The sequence below is a fragment of the Pinus tabuliformis genome, chromosome 3_1, assembly GCF_031772625.1.
Source record: "Pinus tabuliformis cultivar Carrire ecotype Pingquan chromosome 3_1, CPIR1, whole genome shotgun sequence".
NCBI classification, from domain to species: domain Eukaryota; kingdom Viridiplantae; phylum Streptophyta; class Pinopsida; order Pinales; family Pinaceae; genus Pinus; species Pinus tabuliformis.
Window position 1 is genome coordinate 219,566,529 of NC_142301.1, and position 21,770 is coordinate 219,588,298.

The window sequence follows — 21,770 nt, forward strand, 5'->3', positions numbered from 1 at the left end:
TAACGTGTCCTGTTTCGGGGTAAACGTGCCCCTGTCGTACACTCGAATCCTCGTGTCCTGTGTGTCTCGTGTCCCCATGTCAAGTGACTTAGCTTGTCTATATAGAAGAATTTAGAAATGTCGATATTGCAGGGATCCACAATAACCATGTCCTCTAGCGTCTTTTCATGAATGAGAGGCCCCTTTTCATTACGTTCATCCTTATGGCCTTCAATCAAGCTTTCATTTATGCCACGCTCATTCCCAACCCTGAAGCTTTTAGTCTGAAGGTCCTCCATGGGATCATGGTCTCCCTTAGGATCATCCCATCCTTCTCTATATCATTCCTCCTCATGAGGGTCCCCCATATTGAAAATGCTTTCAGGGTCACCCTGATCATCCAATTGATTACATTCTATGGGTCTTTGTGGTTGATTATAATATTTTTCATTGACAAGATCAATTGGGATATCAAAGGTACAAGTATGGTAAGCAAGCTGAAAGAGACGATCAAGATGCCACTCATAGGCACATTGCACATTGTATAACTCATTTCTCTTCCACTTACAATATTTAGACATGAAATCCCTATCCTTGTGCTTTATCAAATATTCATAATGCTGAACACATTGGTCCAAGCTTTCTTGCAGATTTTCAAAGTCTTCATGACTAAGTTTATTGAAAGGAAAGCAAAGAGGGATCTCTTTTTCAAAACAAGCCTTTTTTCATGATTTTGCATATTAGGATTAAAATGGAGTTGCCTGGGTGAATCAAAATGCCTTGATAGATGCTTGCTTCACCCTACAACTAAGTCACATGACACGAGGTTATGAGACAAGGAGGATACGTAAATACAAGTATTCAATACGAAACGTAGCGACCCGGAAACAAGGCACGAGGGACATGTTATATATATATATATATATATACTAAAATATAGTTTTTGATCCATGTTAAATTGTAGGCTGCAACTTATCTAATCAAATTAAAATATAATTACTTCAAAGTTCATAGTTCATTTTAAAAAAATAAATAGAATCAGAATTTAGAAATTAGAATGTGATATGCTTGGTCTTGATTCTTGAATGTTCAATGTTCATTGTTCATGTACAAGCACATAAGAAAATACTAACTATAAATTTAGAACTTAGATATTAAAACCGTAAAATGCAGATTTTCCATTAAGTCATCAAAATCAAAATGTATTACTGTTTACATAGATACTGACTCCTGAGAGAATGCCACTGGAAAATACAAAGAAGTAGATACAAAATAAGTAGGAATATCATAGCTTGTCATTGTAGGTACACTACATGCTAGCTCTTTTGATATAATTGTAACCAGAACAAATTTGATTTCAAAAACCAAAGAAAATTAATAGCTCGAATGAAAACCTAGTGGGTTGAAAATCGTCTGACATAATCATTATTATATTATCGTAACATTTGATTAGATGACAGTGTGTCTGAGTAGACATATTTATATTTGTATACCAGCCCCGAAATTCGACAGTGTAAGCTACAGACGGAATGGTATTAAGACACCATAATAGTTAAGGTATTTTAAATAGAGAGAAATAGTGTAGTGATCAGGAAGGTGATACGTAGCCATACAGTATGCAATCTCGGATGTTTCCTTTTATGTTTACATAATTTCTGAGGACACCTTTTCGGGCAAAGCCTGCCTTGTGGAGAACCATTTGGGAAGCCAAATTTTCTGGCAGAACCAGATATACAGTTTCCCTCAGCTGTATATATATATATATATATATATATATATATGTTTAACTAGAACTAGTTTGCTAGATACGAAAGAAGAGGGAAAATCCTGGGTGTAGAGAACGGTGACAATGGACATCTTATTTTATTATAGCCTTAGTCTCTCAACTAGTCACTGTTATGAATCAAACGCATTTTTAATGGGCTTGCCGCTAAAGTTATACTACGTCTATGCCATATGGTCTATGGCTTACCTGAACCTCACACACGCTGCCAAGTTGCCAAACTTTCCAACGACCAAACGGCTCCACGGAGATGACTCGACACGACGATTATATAACGACGGAGAGCGACGACATCGGAGGAAAATAGCAAAAGAACCCCGAAAAAATAATTACGTGGGCTTTAAAGCTATTGATTTCGTGGGCTACGTATTCATCTCGAGAAAAAACGTTAGGGCAACATTTTTAAGACTCAGAAAGCTCGTTTTCCATTACTAGGACACGAAGAAAATGACATAGTATGTTTTATGTTTTCCGGGACACGTTCAAAAACGTTTTTGACACATTTTAGGGTGTTTTTCGTGTCCGGCATGTTAAATACGGGACACGATACCTTGGAGGACGTGTCCTGTAACATAGCCCTACAAGCATTAACTTTGAAGTTCAAAGAAGAACTAGGGCTTCATTCTTCTAATGGAGTTGCCCAAAGATATATCAATGATGTCGTGAGGAAACAAGAAACACGTCTCATTTCCCTGGCAACGATGCCAAAAATGTTACTGCTCAAACTAGCAGGGGTCCAAGGAGGGGATCGTATAGAGCAACTACTAGGTCAAGTGGCAACAATGGAGCGATAGGCCACAGTCACCTCAGCTAAAGCCGCCTGCTCTTTATGAACTATCACCAATGTGAGGAGCCTCGTTATGAGAGGAATCACTATGATAGATGGATCAATGATAGGATGCAGAGTGATTCCTAAAGACTATTCACAAGAGAGGCTCAGAAAATGGGCTTACTTGCTATAGAAGCAAGATGGATGGCTCTCTTAGAAGGGCTAAGAGGGTACCTAGACCTAGGTATGAGGAGTATCCCTTGATATGTGGCACCCTAGACCTAAGAAGCATAAATGAGAAGGGGTTTTTATGCAAGCCTTGTGAAATTGGAGTTACAAGTTTGTGGGGCCACAAAGAAGCCCATGTGGACATGTGACCCACCATTTTGTGGGCGATATCCGTAGGATAAATTTTTCCTCCAAGATGGTCCTCAGTCGACAGCCCCTTGCAGCCACCAACTAGCTCGTTGTGCCATTTCTCTACTACCTGAGCGAGCCATGTGTTTCCTCACCCATCTGTCATGATCATAGGTGGGCCTCCTGAACCCAAAGGTATGCCTTGTCATTTGGTAATTGAGTATTGTAGTTTGCTTATCATGGATACTTCTGGGCATGGATTAATGGGGGGATTAGGCGGAAAAAGTGGGCTAGGTTTGTGCTCTTGTCCCCTAGACCTCTTTTGGATGTTAACCTTGGACTCTAGTCCCGTGGGATCTCTTTTACTAGCCTTTGGGCTTTAGGGATGGTACTACATGGGAAACCTTGATTTTGGTTGCGTGGTCTCACTCCCTCATCCACATATATCACTCCCCTTCCACTCATTATAACCCCATTATCATGGTCATCACACTAGTTACTATAGGTCCCTCATGAGCCTCCTTTATCATTTAGGAACCCATGATTGGCCCAACCCCTGGTGGGAAATGAACCGCCCTATCTTAAAGGGGATATCCACTGCTATACCTTACACATCATGCTCTTATCCCTTGAGCGTCGAGCAGTTAATCAGAGAAAAATTATAAAAGGCAAAAGGCATATAAAGAAGGGTGGAAAAATTAAGGCCGGGACATCTCATGCACCACGATTTCTCCCTCCTATACATTATATACCCAAGTCTGGGCTTCCCTTTTATTAGCTACCCTTGTACCCCAGCATGTGGCCCTGGGTTGCCCCCCTTGTTTTAAGATCCGACCGGCTCGGAACCGACTCGGCTGAGTTGGTCCAAGCCGAATTTTTTTTTTCAACCCGGCAGAAAATTCAGTTCAGTCGGCCGAGTTATGATTGAACCGACCGAGTCAGTGATAACTCGGACGACTCAGCTGGATCGGTAACTACTCGGCCGGGTAGCTGACAGTTGCTAGTGAACCATAAAAACACGCTTTTTCTTGATTTTTTTTAAATTTTTCCAAGTGTGGGGGACTCCAAAGGGGTTTATGAATTAGTTTGCTGGTATTTGGGGTCTATTCCCCTCTCCCAAACCCTAGTATTTGATCATATTGCCCTACTAAGGCTATGTTATTCATGGTAATGTTAAATTCTTAAAGTAAAATTGACATTCTCCTTAATCTTCATTTTCATCCTTTTACTTAAATTTTTAACATTACCATGAAATGACTCAGGATGTTTGAGAGTGGTTCCAACCTCATTGGATTCCATATTGGAGAAAGTAGAATTTTAGATTTCATTCAAAATCCAGCAGACTTATCGGTATTTCAGGATTGGGGGATTGCAATGTTTCCATTGAATTTTGTCATGTATTAGGGTATGGAATTTGTATTTAATCAAGAGCACCAATCCCTCTATGTACCTTGATGTTAGTGACATTGGTTGTCGAACTCCTCCGGGATTCACTCCCAAACCAGGAGCTTCCGAAAATGTTGCTCTCGCTCCTGTTTTCACCCCCCCTCCCTGCTTTCGCTCCTGCTCCCAAGTAACACTAAGCTAGATGATGTTTGCAACTCTAGCAGTAGCCAGTAGTACTGGTCACAAACTTTTGTTGTAGAGGCCATTTCTAGCCTCCTTGGTTATGTGTTTTTGTTTTGATCTCTATATCATCATCGTGTATGTATTGGATAGTGCACTGGGTGCCATTTTAATATAATGGATATATTCATGAGCCTACTGTGATCATATGTTGTCTTCTATCTATATTCTAATGCTGTGTGTTTGGAAACATGAATGAAAATCTTTAAATTTATGTGTTTTTATAAAAAATATATATTTAATGTATTTTTTACAACGACCGAGTCATTGAAATCGAGCCGGCCGAGTCGAGTCGGAGTCCGAGTCGAGTCGACCTCGGCCGAGTCGGAGTTTTAAAACATTGGTTGCCCCTTTCATTCCCTCTCCATTAATCTCTTTATCACATGCCACAACCTTTTAAAGGAGTACCTTGGACATACTATCCCCTTTAAAAGTAGAAGCCACCTAATAGGATACTTGGTTTACCCCATTTGGAGCTTGGAGACATTAGCACATGCCAAAGCCCACTGTGGAAGGGGATGCAATAATGAAGTACCCACCTGTTGTCCATGGTTCATAATCTCTGTAACTCGATATCCTTTGATGACTTGTTGTACTGGAAGGCTAGGGGACACATTAGATCTAATGAAGGTTTGCAGATGGTCTCCATTTTGGGTTTGGTCTCCCCATACGGGGTCCTAACCCTCTAGAGGGTTACATTGTCACATGTAGGGTGTGTGTAGAGAGCCATGGGCCTCCACAATAGTGGACAACACTCCATGGATCCCCAAAGATGTTCAGAGATTGCTCGAGATTCACTTATTGGACGAGGAAGATGCAACTGGTTCACCATGCCCAACGACCCCATGGTTGTACCATGCACTTGGTAGATGACCCAAGACTTGTATTCTAATGTGGCATCACTTACACCATCATCAGAGTCCTTATTGATGGTCTACAAGCATCTTCGATCTACTTGGAGACCCATGAGGTTACTTGTGTGCCCTCACACCCATTGGGAGCACCACATGTTTATTATTTAGAGAACAAGGGGCCCGGGCAACCCTTGTGCGCTACTTGTTGTTGAAAAATGTGTAACTAGGTTCGGTCTTCATAATGACATGATCTTTGTATTTGATGTAATAAAAGGAAATAAATTATTTTTGTAATCTTGCTACATGGGTTTCATGAGCAAGAAGTGTCTCTAGGTCAAAGACTTCTTCTTGATGTCTTTAGGATTTATTTTTCAAAGAGTCATGTCTCTTCATGTAAATGTAAACAATCCACAAGGCTGTGAATAAGCCCTCCAAAGACCAAGCACAATCCTTCAAGAAGTCTGCAAGCGGAAGCAATGAGGAGATCTTTGTGTCGGCTCCAGAATATGACTTAAAATGAATAAATATAAGTCGTGTTGGCTCAACGGACATTCTCATCCATTCAACTTCATGTCGGCTCAAATTATGAACTAAATAAAGTAATATATCTCATGTCGGCTTGATAAAAAGACCCGTTGATTCATAAGGTAAGGTCGGCTTGCATATATGGGCTAACCACTATAAATACCCATGAAGGGTAAGCTGCAGTCAGTCAAGAGGAGGAGCCGCAGTCAAAGTAAGCCGCAGTCAAGGTCATGGAGCCACAATAAGGAGGATGAGGTCTAAGGGTTCAACTGTCTCCTCGGATGGGTTAAGGAGCAGCAGAACTAAGGCCTATACTTCCTCGACATACTTGTGACTTGAAAGAAAAGCCCTCGGATGGGTATGACTGTGGAAAGAAACGCAACATCATCATGTGATCTGGGCTAGATATAATTCTGTGACTACAACCTCAACATCTCTGTCTTAGGATACGAATCTGTGTAGACATATCACCTCAGCATAGCTGATGATCTCGGCACACCTATGAATCTACTCTCGGATGGATATGGGTCTAAGATCCATATTACAGGAGGTCTAGTATACTTGTAACTTTGGATGTGTATGCAGTCTCAAGACACTTTGTGATCTCAGTGGTAAACGGATGACGTTGATCTCGGTGGAAACATTACAATCAATGTTTTGTTGAATATTAGAGAGAAAGCCCTCATTGCATGGAGTCACAATCACTGATCATAGTGTAGAAAAGAACCTCAATCTCAGTAGCAATCTTGATTAAGAGAAGGACCGTGAACTATGATCTCAGTGCAGCGAAGTGCATCCATATAGCTCTCAGTCATGCCTGTGATGATTTCATTAGGATCTCGGTAAAGGTGCAACAATGTTGTTGCAATAGTTATGAAGATCATGGTGTTGCAATAGTGATGAAGATCATGGTGTTGCAGCAGTGATGAAGGTCATGGTATTGCAGTAGTAATAAAGAACACGATGGTGATGACCTCTGTGGTACAACAAAGATAATGATCTCAACATTGACACGAAAGAGGATTGATGGCTTGGTCTTGGAGAGGCAGATTGTGTCAAGGGTCATGGTCTTGGTATTCGTCAATGGAATCTCTATAAGAAGAATTTACGCATGGGTTTTCCTCTCCAAGAGGGAGAGGTTTTGGCCCTGGCAGATAGCCAACCATTTGTGTTCTTGTCTCTTTTTGTTTGATAGTAGTTTGATGAAGTTAACTTGCACATGCTAATAATGAAGTAAACAATCAAGCTAAGATAAAATTGCATTAACACTTCACAAATTGTTATCATGTTAAAAGAAGAATCACCTTAAAGTGCATGCCCTAGATTCTCCAACACTTGTGGTAGTCTTATTCATCATTGTGGCACTTATGGACTTCATCAGGCTTCTTAGAACACCCAACAACATGTATTGTTAATCATTCGGCCTCTTGAGAGGCTTATTCTTTTGTTCATGAGCTAGTTTGGTGGGCTTGATTTGGGGTAGCATTGGATGTGCTCTAGCCACGAAATTTGGTGGAGAGGTTGGGGCGCATGAGATCTCCAATACCCAGAAAGGGTTTGGGCAGATTCTAAACAGACCAGGAGATATTAAAATAATTAATATTATTAATGGAGTCCTTAAGTCTAAACTTAGGGAAAATAAAATATTAATGTGTATTAATATGAATCTGTGTTAGAGTGGTCCAAAAGACATGGATCAAGCCATATCTAATCTTAGCCGTTGATTAGGGACTTAATCTCAGCCGTTGAGATGTCAACAGGGAAAGTATAAGAGGAGGCTTGAGGGTCACTTGGAGAACACACCAGAGTGATCAGTCATTCTATTCTCTAGAGCAGGGTTTGCTAAGAGAGATAGAATCAGTGATCGGGAGAGTAGCTGAGGGGCATTGAGTACAGAGAAATAGAAAAGGCAGAGATTGTGCCGAGAGAGCACTGCAACAGCCAAGGAGGGTGATGCAGAGCTAGCAAGGGCTCACGCAGGGCCGCACAGAGGTAGCCAAGTGCTGCGCAGAGCACCAGAGGGGCTAGCGTAGCTGACGTAGAGGCTCCCAGAGCTGACGCAGGGCCTCCTGGGGCTGATGCAGGGCCAGCGCTGGGCTAGGAGAGGCTAACGCAGTCCAATTTGGGCTGGTGGTGGGGTTGTAGAGCAGTTTTGTGCTAAGGAACTGTCGGAAGGATTTTCTGGGGTTTCAGCCAGGTGATTTCTCTCAAACTGTGAGGTATAGCTGCTAAGGAAATTCTCTATTGGGTAGGCCAGTTTCGGCACCCGGATTGTACTTTGATATTGTTTAATAAGAAAACCCTTAGATAACTGCACCGATTTTCCCGTATTGGGTTTTTCCGGGGACATTGGTCCAAGAATAATGGTGTCATGTGGTGTGTTTGTTCTTGTTTCTTTTAGTTGCTGATCTGTGATATGTTAAGCATGCACTGGTGTTTATTTTCAGTATTTACTTTGTAAATAACTTGTTAAGGAAAAATAACAAGTAGGTAGGAATAAATTAGATAAAGTGCATGAAGGGTTTCTAAATTAAGTAAAATTAGAAACTTCAACATGGTATCAGAGGGTGATTGTAGATCACAGGAGGACTAAAAGACATCAGCCGAGCGGAGCAATAGCAGCAGAAAACAACTGTCCCGAGGTGACAAAAGCTGTTTCTAGTAGCACAAAAGCCAAGAAGAGCTGCGCAGAGCCATCCAGAGCCACACATAAGAAGTCGAGAGCTACGTAGAGCCTCAGAGAGGCCAACGTTGCTTACGCATAGGGCTAGAGGGCTGATGCAGGGCATCCCAGGGTTGACGCAGAGCCAACGTGAGGCAGAGAGGGGCTGACGCAGTTCACAGAGAGGCAGTTGCTGGAGTCTAGAAGGCTGCAGAAATATTGTAGAGTGGAGCTGGTGAGGTACTGTAGTCAGAACAATACTTGACAGAGCAGGGCTAGAGGAGTTGTGAACTTGGATCAACAATGTAGTTGCACAAGATGATCAGAGTAGGGGGCATCTCGACAAGCGGCAGAAGGATTTCTAGGAGGGTAATTAGGACTCAGAGGGAGTCCAGAAGAGAACTTCCAGACGGGAAGTAGAGATTCAGAGGAGTTGAACAAAGAATTTCCAGGAGGGAAGTAGAGGAGCGTCATGGCACTACACGGGGTAAGAGAACAGGATAGACTGGATAGAGCATTGAACTTCGCAGTCTGGAAGGCTAGAATCTTATCAATGCTTGACAGGAATCGTGTCAAGAACTTTGTCTTGAAGGTTATAGCTATCCCAGTCGACCCCAATGATAACGACAAGTACGAAGAGGCGATGGCGAGGACCAAGTGCATTATCTTTGATGGGGTCAAGGATCATGTGGTACCACATATAGCCGAGAAAGAAACGGAAGTTGAGATGTGGGAGGCTCTCAAGAACCTGTACCAGCATACTTCTGTGTAGAGAAGAATGCTGCTCGAGAACCAGATGAGGTCGTATCAGATAAAGAAGGTTCAATCGATTGACACCTTCCTTGGAGGACTGAATGAGATCCGAGACCAGTTGACTGCTATAGGAGCGACACCGGATCAGGAGCTTATGGTGAGGACAATTGTGAATGTTGTCTTAGAAGATTGGGAAGTGTTTGTCCAAAGTATCCTGGGCAGAGGGACCCCACCTTCGGACAAGATGTGGGCAGCTCTTCGCCAAGAAGAGATCAGATGACAGTCGAAGATAGGTAGCAATAGTAAAGGGATTAAGGTCAAGCAGGAGGAGGAAGATGTGGCCCTAGCATCTGAGGGAAAGCATGAGAAGCGGAAGAAGAAAGATCTCTCCAAGATCAAGTGCTTCCACTGTGGGCAGATGGGTCATTATGCGACCCAGTGCCCGAGGAAGAAGAGTAAGGGAGAGTCTTCCGAGACTAAGGCAACGCTAGCACGGGCAGAGAAGGAAGTTTTGATAGACAATGACTGTGCCATGAGTGCACATGCACCACTTGAGCGGAAGTCAGGAGACATTGAGCTGTAGTTAGGCAGACTACAGGCGATGAGGGGCAGGATCCTTGAGGTACGCAGCCTATTGGATTAGACCTTGCTACGGGAGCCCTGATGAGTAGTAGGACTCGCTGAGTGGGTAGAAACAGATGCAGATGGAGCGACAGAGAGAGCTACAGTGCAGGAGTCTCGAGACAGCGCAGAGCTAGTAGGCTGTAGCAGTGCGAGAGGCACATGAGTGTTTCACCAGTGCATGAAGGCACAAAGAGGTGTGCAATGATGTGAGATGCAGGGAGTTGTTGCAGTAGCGTAGAGGTCAGAGAGGGAGCACTTGTCAGCAATAGAGGGAGCTTCAGCATTAGAGGGTGTTTCTCGCCCAACAGGGAGGTCAATTTTGAGATCAGTTACTTACTTCTCAGTAACTAAGTTGCAGTGCAACAGTGGGCAGCATGATGCAGCATGATGAGAGGAGGTGCAGTGCGGATGCAGTGCTGGGAGAAAGGACTAGTAGCAACACAGATGCAAAGGGAACTATCGTACAGATGCAACAATGGCAGTGGCAGAACCATGGGCAACAATTCAGTAGGCATCAATGTAGAGGATGTTGGGCAGGAAGGCCTAGCATCAGCACAGGTACCAATGCTGGATGATTAGAGTAATACTCGGAGAGGAGTATTGCTAGAGCACAGTCCTCGCTAAGAGTGAGTGTTGATTTGGGGTAGCATCCGATGTGCTCCAACCACGAAATTTGGTGGAGAGGTTGGGGCACATGAGATCTCCAATACCCTGAAAGGGTTTGGGCAGATTTTAAACAGATCAGGAGATATTAAAATAATTAATATTTTTAATGGAGTCCCTAAGTCTAAACTTAGGGAAAATAAAATATTAATGTGTATTAATATGAATTTGTGTTAGAGTGGTTCAAAAGACATGAATCAAGCCAGATCTAATCTTAGCTATTGATTAGGGACTTAATCTCGGCCGTTGAGATGTCAACATGAAAAGTATAGGAGGAGGCTTGAGGGTCACTTGGAGAACACACCATAGTGATTAGTTATTCTATTCTCTAGAGTAGAGTTTGCTAAGAGAGATAGAATCAGTGATCGGGAGAGCAGCTGAGGGTCATTGAGTATAGAGAAACAGAGAAGGCAGAGATTGTGCCGGGAGAGCAGCGCAGCAGCCAAGGAGGGTGACAGAGAGCCAACAAGGGCTTATGCAAGGGCCACACAGAGGCAACTAAGTGATGTGCAGAGCACCAGAGGGGCCAGTGTAGCTGACGTAGAGGCTCCCAGAGCTGATGCAGGGCCTCTTGGGGCTGATGTAGGGCCAACGCTGGGCTAGGAGATGCTAACGCAGTCCAGTTTGGGCAGACGGTGGGGTTGCAGAGCAGTTTTGTGTTGAGGAACTACTGGAAGGATTTTTCAGGGTTTCAGCCAGGAGATTTCTCTCAAACTGTGATGTATAGCTGCTAAGGAAATTCTCTGTTGGGTAGGCCAGTTTCGGCACCTAGATTGTACTCTGATATTGCTTAATAAGAAAACCCTCAGATAGCTGCAACGGTTTTCTCGCATTGGGTTTTTCCGCGGACATTGGTCCAAAAATAATGTTGTCATGTGGTGTGTTTGTTCTTGTTTCTTTTAGTTGTTGATCTGTAATATGTTGAGCATGCACTGGTGTTTATTTTCAGTATTTACTTTGTAAATAACTTGTGAAGGAAAAATAACAAGTAGGTAGGAATAATTCAGATAAAGTGCATGAAGGGTTTCTAAATTAAGTAAAATTAGAAGCTTCAACATTGTGCACATTATTTTTTGATAACAATGGTCTAATGATAAGTTTATGAGCACGATGAGAGTAATATATGTGTTCAATAGATACATATGGGATGATCCTCTTCCTAAGTGATAAATATCTTTTAATTGACTTTGACTTTGACTATGATGACAAAGCTTGTTGTGATATGGTGACAAAAACCTAGGTGCATGACTAGACTACAATAAACTTTGATTGACATATACTCATACATGATTGACAGTGAAGGTTGTTTATGATAATCATCTATTGAACTATAGCGAACCCATGGTACAATAATTGTGAAACCCTACATAATAATGATTCTACTCTATGACAATAGTAGGTGACAACAATTGTACATAACCAGTTCATGAGCTAGAGTTTGCACTGTTCTTGTTGTATAACCATTAATAACATAATGGTGACCTTACATGGCAACATTACGTTGATGACAATAAAGGCATTTTTTATGTCTAACAAACTACAAGACATATGCCAAAAGCTCTTCTTGGGCGGAATTTGAGATAGTTGCAAGAATGTCGTAAAACAAATCTAAGACATGCAGGACTTAGCCTCATTACCAACAACATATTGATTGATACGTCCTTCGGCGCTGGTACCATAACATTGGTTTAGACAACTACTCTGTGAGCCTTTTAACACATTCATTCGTGAGCATTGCAGTGTTAGTGTCAGGGACATCAGTGGTTTCCATACATTGACATTGACCATTGCATGTGCATGAGTACAAGACTGGTTGATACAAATATCAAATTGATTACTTATAGCAATAACAATGACAATGTGAGTGCAGTAGTATTGTGCAATAGTCAATTGGTGTGACTAGTAGGGTTTGTAGTACAACTAGTGCACAAACATATTGTAGGGTTTGTTGTGCATTGGTTTGGTTTGGCATTGTGATTGAGTAGAGGCAGGTTTGACGGTGAATATTGTTTGAGGTACGATTGTGCAATGGTCAGTTTAAGCAGAGTTGAGCTATGAGAATGCCAGGATCCGATAGTGATATACATACCAAGCAAGACCAACAAAACTTTCATTATAGTTTCTTTATATTGATTTAGAGCACAGGTGGGTCTAATCTGGAAATTGTGAAATGTGGTTTCCTGGCTGATCAGGGTGGCAGGGTGGTGCAAGGAAGGAGAGTGGAGTCTCCTTCAGGGTGGAGCCTGAGAACACTTCAGGGTGGCAGGGTGGTGCTAGGATAGGTCAAAACTCGTACAGGACTTCAGTGCTGAAAACTTGATGTAATTATTTTGAAAAACAAGTATTAAGAAGCGTTTTGTGGTTTTTGACACAGAAAGGGTTTTCCATCTAAAACTCTATGCCTATTGTTTTTATTATTGCACATTGTTGAATGTGTAATTAGGTTCGGTCTTCATAACTATGAAATGTACTCTTGTAAATAATAAAATGAAAAGAAATTATTATTGGAGCATGGGTTTCATGCTCAAGTTCTTTTATTTTATAGGTTAAGCACCCATTGAGTGCTTATAGGGTTTGTCCCAGGTTTAAGAGTCATTTTCATATATTGAAGACCCTATGGGCACATTGTATCTTATAAAGAAAAAATTATTTTTGTCTTTAAGGTGTCGAAATACCTCCAAGATCAAGTCGGCCTAATGAGTTGTCAAGTCAGCCTACATGAAGAGCCACGTCTACCCTTGGAAGAGCCTATATATAGAGAGGAACTCATACTCTATTAGACACACTCGCTTATCTCATTCTATGCGAAGAAGAGGAAGAAAAAAAGTCGAAGAAGAAGGCACGAAGAGGAAGTCGAAGAAGTTGAAGTGCTTGGGCTAGTTCGCTCTCTCTTGTGAAAGTCGAAGTTAGGGTTTCTGCATTGGGACTATCTTTGGTTCGATCTTGAAGGAAAGGGAGAAGGAAATGCAAGCGAAGGTCACTTAGGGCATCTCATTAGCCCTAACCCTCAAGGAAAGGCAAGCAAAGGGAAGAGAAGGCTATACGAGGGAGATTGAAGTCTCTAAGAGGAGCAACAACAGTTGCAACAATTGCTGGGAGACAAAATTTTAGATCTACAGTGGGAGGTCGAAGTCATTGCAGCAGGAGGTCGAGTTGATCTTGATCTTGGAGGGTATTTGTCTGAGTCATTAGGTCATGGTATTCGTTAATTGAAGAATCTATAAGAAGAGAAGAGGTTTAAGGGTTTTCCCCTCAAGAGGAGGGGTTTTGGCCCTGGCTTACAACCTATATACCGTGTCATTTTTCTTATTGTTTTGGTAACTGTTTGATGTGTCTCACACTATAATAATAAGGAACAAAGCTAATAGGGAGAAAGGTAACACAAACAATTATCAAGTTAAAGAAAATTAACATATTTACTGCCCTATTGAATTCTCAACAGAATGGTGTTGTTTACTGTTTATTAATGCTCTGAAAGATTAAACATATTAATTTCCAACATTTCCAATACTCCTCATGTGTGGGTCGCGGGTTTTATCAGCTGGAGGATTCATTGCCTACGAATGAAGAAATGGGAAAGCGTGTTAGGCTTTGCAAATGGGTGGCCTTCCATTGAATTAATGGCATTGTTACCTATTTTACTTTCCAATTTGTGGTATCACACCAACATGACGTAGTGTTTGGGATTCATTTACACTGAATCTCAATCACTTGGAAGCATGTGAGGGTGGAGGATTTTAGGATCGCTTTCGCTAGAGTGTTCTCCAAGCTTAATGCACTTTTATGATGCTGAGGACATGCTGAGTTTTTCTTGTGGCATAGTGACAGTAGAAAGGGTTTACTTGATATGAGGAAACACCGTTCGCGTGCATGTGTGTAACCTGAAAGTCTCTTCTGTGCTGTTCATAGGTTTTGGGCACTCCATACTTGAGCCTAAATGATTCACCACCAATATGACGCGTAGCTGTTGATGCACAACCCATTTCATGGTCGATTCCTTAGTGCTTAGATGTGGAAATGCAGCCAACTTGCACACTATATGCCTCACACCATGGATTTAAAACCACAACTGTTGATTAGAGTATTTGTTTAATTTTTTGACAATTTGTAACAGTCATGTTTGATTTTGGATCCAAATTGGTTGTCAAGATGCCTGCATGCTTTGTTAAAGAGACCGATCAAAGCTACCTCTATTTCTTGGCTCTTAGACAATGAGAATTTGGTTGACTTTAGCATACCAAAGAGGACGAATTCGACAATGAGCTTTTTTCAAGAACAAACGACAAAGAGGAAGACGATGCCTCTGTGCCCAACTTGTTTTTTTGTTTGTTGTAAAGCAAGCTAATTTGGGGCTGTTGATGTATCTACTTAGGTCCCTAGTGCACGATTTGTTATGGAGATATTAGTCCCACGAGTAAAACAAGCATGAAAACAACTTCGTTATTGTACTCGTGGGACTAATATCTCCATAACAAATCGTGCACTAGGGACCTAAGTAGATATATCAACAGCCCCAAATTAGCTTGCTTTACAACAAACAAAAAAACAAGCATGAAAACTAACATCTAGATGAAGACCTATGTTTGAAATCAATGAATTTGTATCATTAATGAGAATTTGTGTAAGTAATATCTATTTTTTAATATATATATATATATATATATATATATATTTTTTTTTTAATAAAATAATATATAACGAATCCTACGTGTCATGTTTCGGGGGGTCAACGTGTCCGAATCCGACACTCGAATCCCCATATCCTACGAATCTCGAATCCCCGTGTCAGGTGACCTAGCCAATCAACTAGGCTAGTCCCTTGTTCTGTGGGAATATGGAGTCTAAGATGAGATAGATTAACCAAAAATGTTTCTAAGGAGGTTGAATTTTGATGCCTTGGCAACAAAATTTCAAGCATTTGCCTGTGCAATGAAAAAATGGATTTTCATGGGAGAGCTACTAGGAGTTCACCACTAATACAATTCATAACATGTTATGTATGAGTAATGCATGCAACATTTATCTAGATGGCATTCAATTAATCTTCAACTAATTTGGGAATAATTTAGCATAAACTATATTCAATTATTCCATGCATTAGACATAGATAAACAAATATTCAACAATCAAGTGCACTTACAAGATAACATGAAATATTTCCATCCATTAGACCTGGGAATAGCTCCAAAGAATATCCAAGATCAGCTCCATATATAAAAATCCATTTTAGATATTCAATTTATCCACAAAAGAACAAGTCTGAATTCTGCTAATGAGGTCAAAAATCCAAGAGGTGTGATGATGAGAGATCACAATGACATGTTTTTAAATTTATATGAGGCATACAAATGCTTATTTAGCCTACAAGCTTCAGTAAGCATAAAAATCAATGTGCTAGGTCACAAGCCGACCTAGTAGCCTTTGAAAAATTAAATAAAACTACACTTGTGCAAGCCAAAATGCTGACATCATGCTAGCGTAGTCTTGCTTAGGGCAAACGTTGAGGGCAATAGGTGCCTTGGCAAGTGTAGACGCGCTCTAAAAATATTGTCTAGTGGTTGGGCCCTAGAGCTTTGTCATAAGCATCCCGTGGACCACAGTTTTGGGTTTGGGAACAAAATGGTTCTCATGGGTCTCCTTGTAGTGAATATGCTTGACTTTGCTCCAACATTGGGGGCTCTCAAGATGGTGCAAGCCCTCCCAAGCTCACGGTATGAGACCATCATCATTTGGGCCTTGGATCAATTGACTGCCTATGTGATCATTGTTAAGTCGATTGGGGGCATACTGCTCCAGGTGCATCATCCCATAAAAGTAAATGATGTAGGGCGAAATGCAGGAATGTTGTAGGTGTTGAAGGTGCCCATTGATATAGGTGATGCTCTACAACTGTCCGGAGGCCCATTGCAGCAAGAGGAGCTTGAGGTCGTGTGAAATCTCTGTGGCAATCACTCAAAGGGTAGAGTAGGAAAATGTTGAGAGAAAAAAAGCCACGAAGTATTGGAATTTGTGCCCTAGAGCGCAAATTTGCACAGAGAAGTGCAAAGAAGATACATGCTTGGAGGAGGCATAGATTCGGTTTTCGGAGTGGAATTTAAGCTTATAATTCAATAAGAAAGTCTGTTTGTACTCATGATATTTACAAGTCGTCGAGCTGTTCGAGGTTTTACAAGGATTTATGCTTGCAGTTTCAACGAGAGGAGATTGAGCCCATATCAAATCTCAGTGGCAATCACTCAATTGGCAGACCAAGACCAATGCTGAGAGAAAAGAAGCCAAGCCACGAAGTAGTGAATTTATTGCCCTAGAGCAAGAATTTTCATAGGAAGTGTGAAGAAGATACACACTTGGTGCTGGCATAGATTTGGCTTTCAGAGTGGAGTTTAAGCTTAGAATTCATTAAGTGACTCTATTCGAGTGATTGTTGGACTCACGGTGGCTCGAGAGTAGAGGCGACTGTTTGCGTGATAAATTCAATCTCTGTTCCTCAGTGACAATTGGACTTGTGACATTTTGAGGGTAGTGGTGGACAAACAGAATGACAAACCAACAATCATTAAGTAGAATAACCATAGATGCATCATAGTGAACAATAATTAATGCTAGGGAGTCATAATACTTCACACAAAGATCACGTTCAAATATCTAATATATCATGTCTTGTATAAGTGTTCCCTCCTTATGTTAGGGATGATTAGACGATAACCCTATTCGATATTAATAGCCCCCAGGGGGAAGTGAAATGTCGCAAGCTAGACCATCAATCCATGGGTGTGTGTGAAGATGGTGATAACAAAGTAGGCATGACTTCAGGGTAGGTTGCCATAGACAAGTGACTAGTTAATGGTGAGTTAACATCTTTAGTGTACAAATGTAAGGAGAGAGTAGTCGTGGAGGCATGGGATAGCCCTTTCCTTGGCCTGCTTTTTTTCCACCCTTCTAGTGTGCCTTTTACTTTATGATAATGCTTTGATTTGGGTGCATAGCTCAGGAGTCGAGCTTGCTTTTTGAGATTTAGCATTTAATACCTTCTATTGATGAGGTAGTTTGTTGCTCATCAGAGTTGGGACAATACAAGGGTTCGTTTTATAGATGGAGCATCATGTGCTCGAGGAACCGAGTGATGGCTAATGGTGGTGGGGGAGCGGGGGTAGAGCTCATGCTAGGCTTTTTCCCAGATGCTAATCAAATGTCCCAACCATATTTTGCATTTTGTTTTTTTCTTTCATTGTAGCTTTCTTATGCTTTTAACTTTCTTTTAGGCAAAGTTTTTTGGCCTAGACTCAAGGATGAGGATTAGAGGGTGCCAATCCCCATGACCAATGACCACTGGCTCAAAGAATGGAGATGAAATAATGGGAAAGATGGAGAGTTGTATGGGATACATCCTACTTAAATAGGAGCCTCCCCATTAGTACCCTTCCTATTACCCTAAGGCCTCGGAGGAGGTCTTATTGGACTAGAGTCATAGACTAACCTCCCATGTGAAGTGAGGGAACAATAATATAGTCAAGATTGGTCAATCATCCAGATCAACCCTTGATTCATATTAGTATGCTGGAAACATCAAGTAAAAACACATGATTACAAAATGTTTAAAGTTCTTGCTGATGGATGACCCACCTTCCTTCAAGAAGGAATGTCAGACGGGAGAGATAAATCTAATTGGAGCAAAAAGGTGGAGGATTTATGGCATCATGCCATGTGCTGATCAATAGGGCTGCCGGAGAAAAGTTTTCTACTATGGGTTATCCACTTTTTGGTGGGTAAAAGTCCCTTTCTTTAGCTACACATTAGACTTAGGGGAGTTGGACTCTTTGCAAGGTGGCATGGCTCAACGTTTATTATTTGGTTTTTAACTTTGGCCACATCAAAGTTGATATTACAGTGATTTTGATTAGGCTTTCACATATGGCATTATTTAGTTTGGATCTCACTGACATATGATAAGTCAACAGTGAGCAAGAATATGATGAATGTGCGTTGAAGCAATGGGAAAATTAGGAGTAAAAGATGGTTGGGGAGAATGGGCACACTACATCTACTTAGGTCTCTAGTTGTACAACTTGATTGAAAAGTGACACCAGTTAAATAAAGCGAAGTTATGACCCACCATGGTACAACAAAGCAAAAGGCAATAAGTTAGAGTGTTGTGATTGAATATTAGATTTTTCCTTCTGGTCATTACCAATACATTAAATGGTATCAATAAATGTGAGAAATAATATAATAAGATATAGCAGTGTAAATACATCAATCATCATGATGTGATCATAATAGACAAGTGAAACTCTGGGCTGCTGCCATTAGGAGTGGAAAATCATGTTACACCTTCTGCATGCAAAAATCATCTCAAAATTATACAAGTCCTCTACTGCCATGGTGATATGCATCATAGTGCTGGCTGGAGCAAATCTATTTGTGTGAAGAATAGATCATTATGAAGTAAAATCTGATTGCGATGAAAAACAGAAGTCAAAAAATCCTCTAGTTACCCCCGAATGTCAGGGGATAACGGTTCATACCTTTAATATAAAATATGTATGCTGATTACAAAATATGATTATCCCAACAAATCTTGTATAGCCAAGGTGATCCACATACAATATATTGAATTTTTCCTATGAGCTGTCTTTATTCTCGAGTTGTTAGGTTGTAGTTAGAGTACGTTAGTGGCATTTCAAGGCTAGGGTATTAATGCTTATTTGATGAAGAGTTCTGATGGTTATATGCACTAATAAGCACGTAAATTTGACAAATCCTTGGAGCCTAATATATTAGACTTGCTAGTTATGAGAAGTTGTTATTTGTAGAATTGGAATACATATTTCAGTTCTCTCAGGCAATTTCCTTCAGTTATTGAATCCACTATTCCTGATTACAGATGGTCAGGTTATCTTTCTATAGTGTTCTCAAATATTTTTGAAGACTGTTGGCTAAATAAGTGCAGATTTGTAAGAATTAACAGAAGCATTATTCAAATTGCAATTCATGGAATACTGGAAACATATTTATATGTTGAGAGAGTATACTTTGGTCTTCATGCTTTATGTATTGGCGCTTTTCAGGTATTTTATTTTCACGTCAACCGATCTGGAGGAATGGGAAGAAGATCCAGAAGGCTTCCATCATGAGCAGGACATGATCCAATGGATAGAAAAGTTGCGGCCTTGTGCTGAGGCTCTGTATCTGACGTTATTTGAAAACTACAGACAGGTATCATGGGGTAAAATCCCTGTCTGTGATTTTGACATATTTCCTGTTAGCATGTTAAAGTGTTGTATTTAACATATGCATCTTTGTTTCACTAAAAATAGTTACTGTTGTTGAGCTTCTTTTGTTAGTAAGGTATTCACGTGTTTTGTTTGTGTATGTGTAATTGACCATCTATTGGCATTCACAGCCTCTTCTGTCTTCCCAAAAATTGATATAATAAAGTGTTGGTGCTGTTAAAAGCTGGAAAATCTGATTGTTGACTACTCACTGTGTCCATTGTTATCAGAACCAAACCAGTTTTATGAAAACTGGTCAGTTCTACCAGTTTAGAAGGCTGACTGGTCCAAATCATGTGCCCAAACCAGAACTGACTGGTTCTGGTCTGAAATGGTCTGGAACCAATCTTAATCGGTCCAGAACCAGTCAAAATTTGCCAGTTCAAGCTAAAAACAATTAAGACTGGTCAGGTTGCCCAGTATTGTACTGGTGCACTTCGTCCAAAAAGACCAAAAATTCAGATGATTATTTAGTTTGATTTTATTTGAGATTGTATTATGATTTTTTTTGGACTATGTGGGCTATTTAGAGCCTCAATATAGTTCTATTTTGCTTAAGATATGTATTGAACTTGCCAACTTGGTGTCATTTTGCTATATACCTGAGAAAACTCTGCATATTTGTGTATAATGGTTTGTATTCAAATTGATGTACATGAATATATTTTTTAAATCAAAATTTGTATGTTTTAAGTATTTTTTGGTGGATTGGTTTTTGTGTCTGGTTTTGATCTGGTTCTTGTCCGATTCCTGTTTTTGGGGTGGACTGATTTGCTTACTGATCCAGTTCTGATAATCATGTCTCGCAGATTTTGGCTCCGGTTGTTGTTGATATTCTTAAGGAGGCAATGAGTAATTGCCCTGCAGCTGAGGTTGATATAACACCAAGAATGCTTCTCAAAGAGGCTGCTTACAGTGCTGTTGGAGTTAGTCATTATGAACTGTCCAACTGTTTAAGCTTCAAAGCATGGTGCATTTCCTTTTCTTCCCCTTTGTTTTGTTTTCCCTTGGAAACTGTAGAAGGGAGAAATCAATTTTTTATGAAGTTATAAAGCTAGATCATGTGGTATCTTACTTGGCTAGTTTACCAATATCGATTGCCAATTTAGATAATTTTCTAGTAAAAGAAGGGACTTCAGAAACTGAAAAATCTTATTTGGTTCTTTATTGTTATTCACAAAACTGAATAGCTAGTAATTTTTGTGACAGGTTCGAAGGAGCACTTTTGCCTGAGCTTCATAACACACATTCAAATGGGCGCATAATTCATCGCAGGGTTGCATTGATATTGGGCCAGTGGGTATCTGAGGTTTGGCAGAATAACCTGGCTTGAGCTGTGTTGCTTGATGATTAAAGTAGAACCAAAATGTCACGCTGAAAATGTCTTTGTAGGAGTTCCTTGTTAAGGAGTTGAAATATTCTATTCTTTGGGGATGTTGGAATTCATGTCTCTTGTGGTTGTCATTGCCATTGCTGTCCATTCTAACTTGTGTTGGAATATTCAGCAATACTGAGAAGGGGGGGAGGGGAGGCAGAGGGGTGGGGGGCCTAGTTGAATCGATATTAACAATTTTTAACTTCAAATCTTGTAAATGCAACCACAAGTTAAGCAAAACACATACAGAACATGGAGATTTTTAGATGAAAACCATGGTATGCTTTTGTTAATATATGTAAAGAGTGTTGGAAAATGTAACTAGGTTCAGTCTACATTATTGTACTTGAGTCAAATGTAATATATTTGTCAAAAGAAAGGGAAAAGAATTTTTAATATTAATTTGATTTGACTTATTAAAGCATGGGTTTCATGCTTGGGTCAAATGTATAGGTCAAGCTTCCATTGAAATAATCCGTAAAGACTCTTCCACCATTGAAGTCTCCTTGCTGTTGAAAGAATCTCCAT

General features: G+C 40.6%; 1 protein-coding gene across 4 annotated transcripts in view; it reads left to right on the forward strand.

Moving 5' to 3' along the window:
- Positions 1-21,770, forward strand: part of LOC149186580 (ARM repeat superfamily protein) — a 482,448-nt gene that overhangs the window by 148,286 nt on the left and 312,392 nt on the right. For all 4 annotated transcript variants that reach the window (XM_089411041.1, XM_089411042.1, XM_089411043.1 and 1 more), the window contains 3 exons: positions 19,664-19,811; positions 20,677-20,837; positions 21,077-21,176. In XM_089411041.1, the coding sequence (XP_089267167.1) occupies positions 19,664-19,811; positions 20,677-20,837; positions 21,077-21,176 (409 nt within the window). The remainder of the gene's footprint in view (positions 1-19,663; positions 19,812-20,676; positions 20,838-21,076; positions 21,177-21,770) is intronic.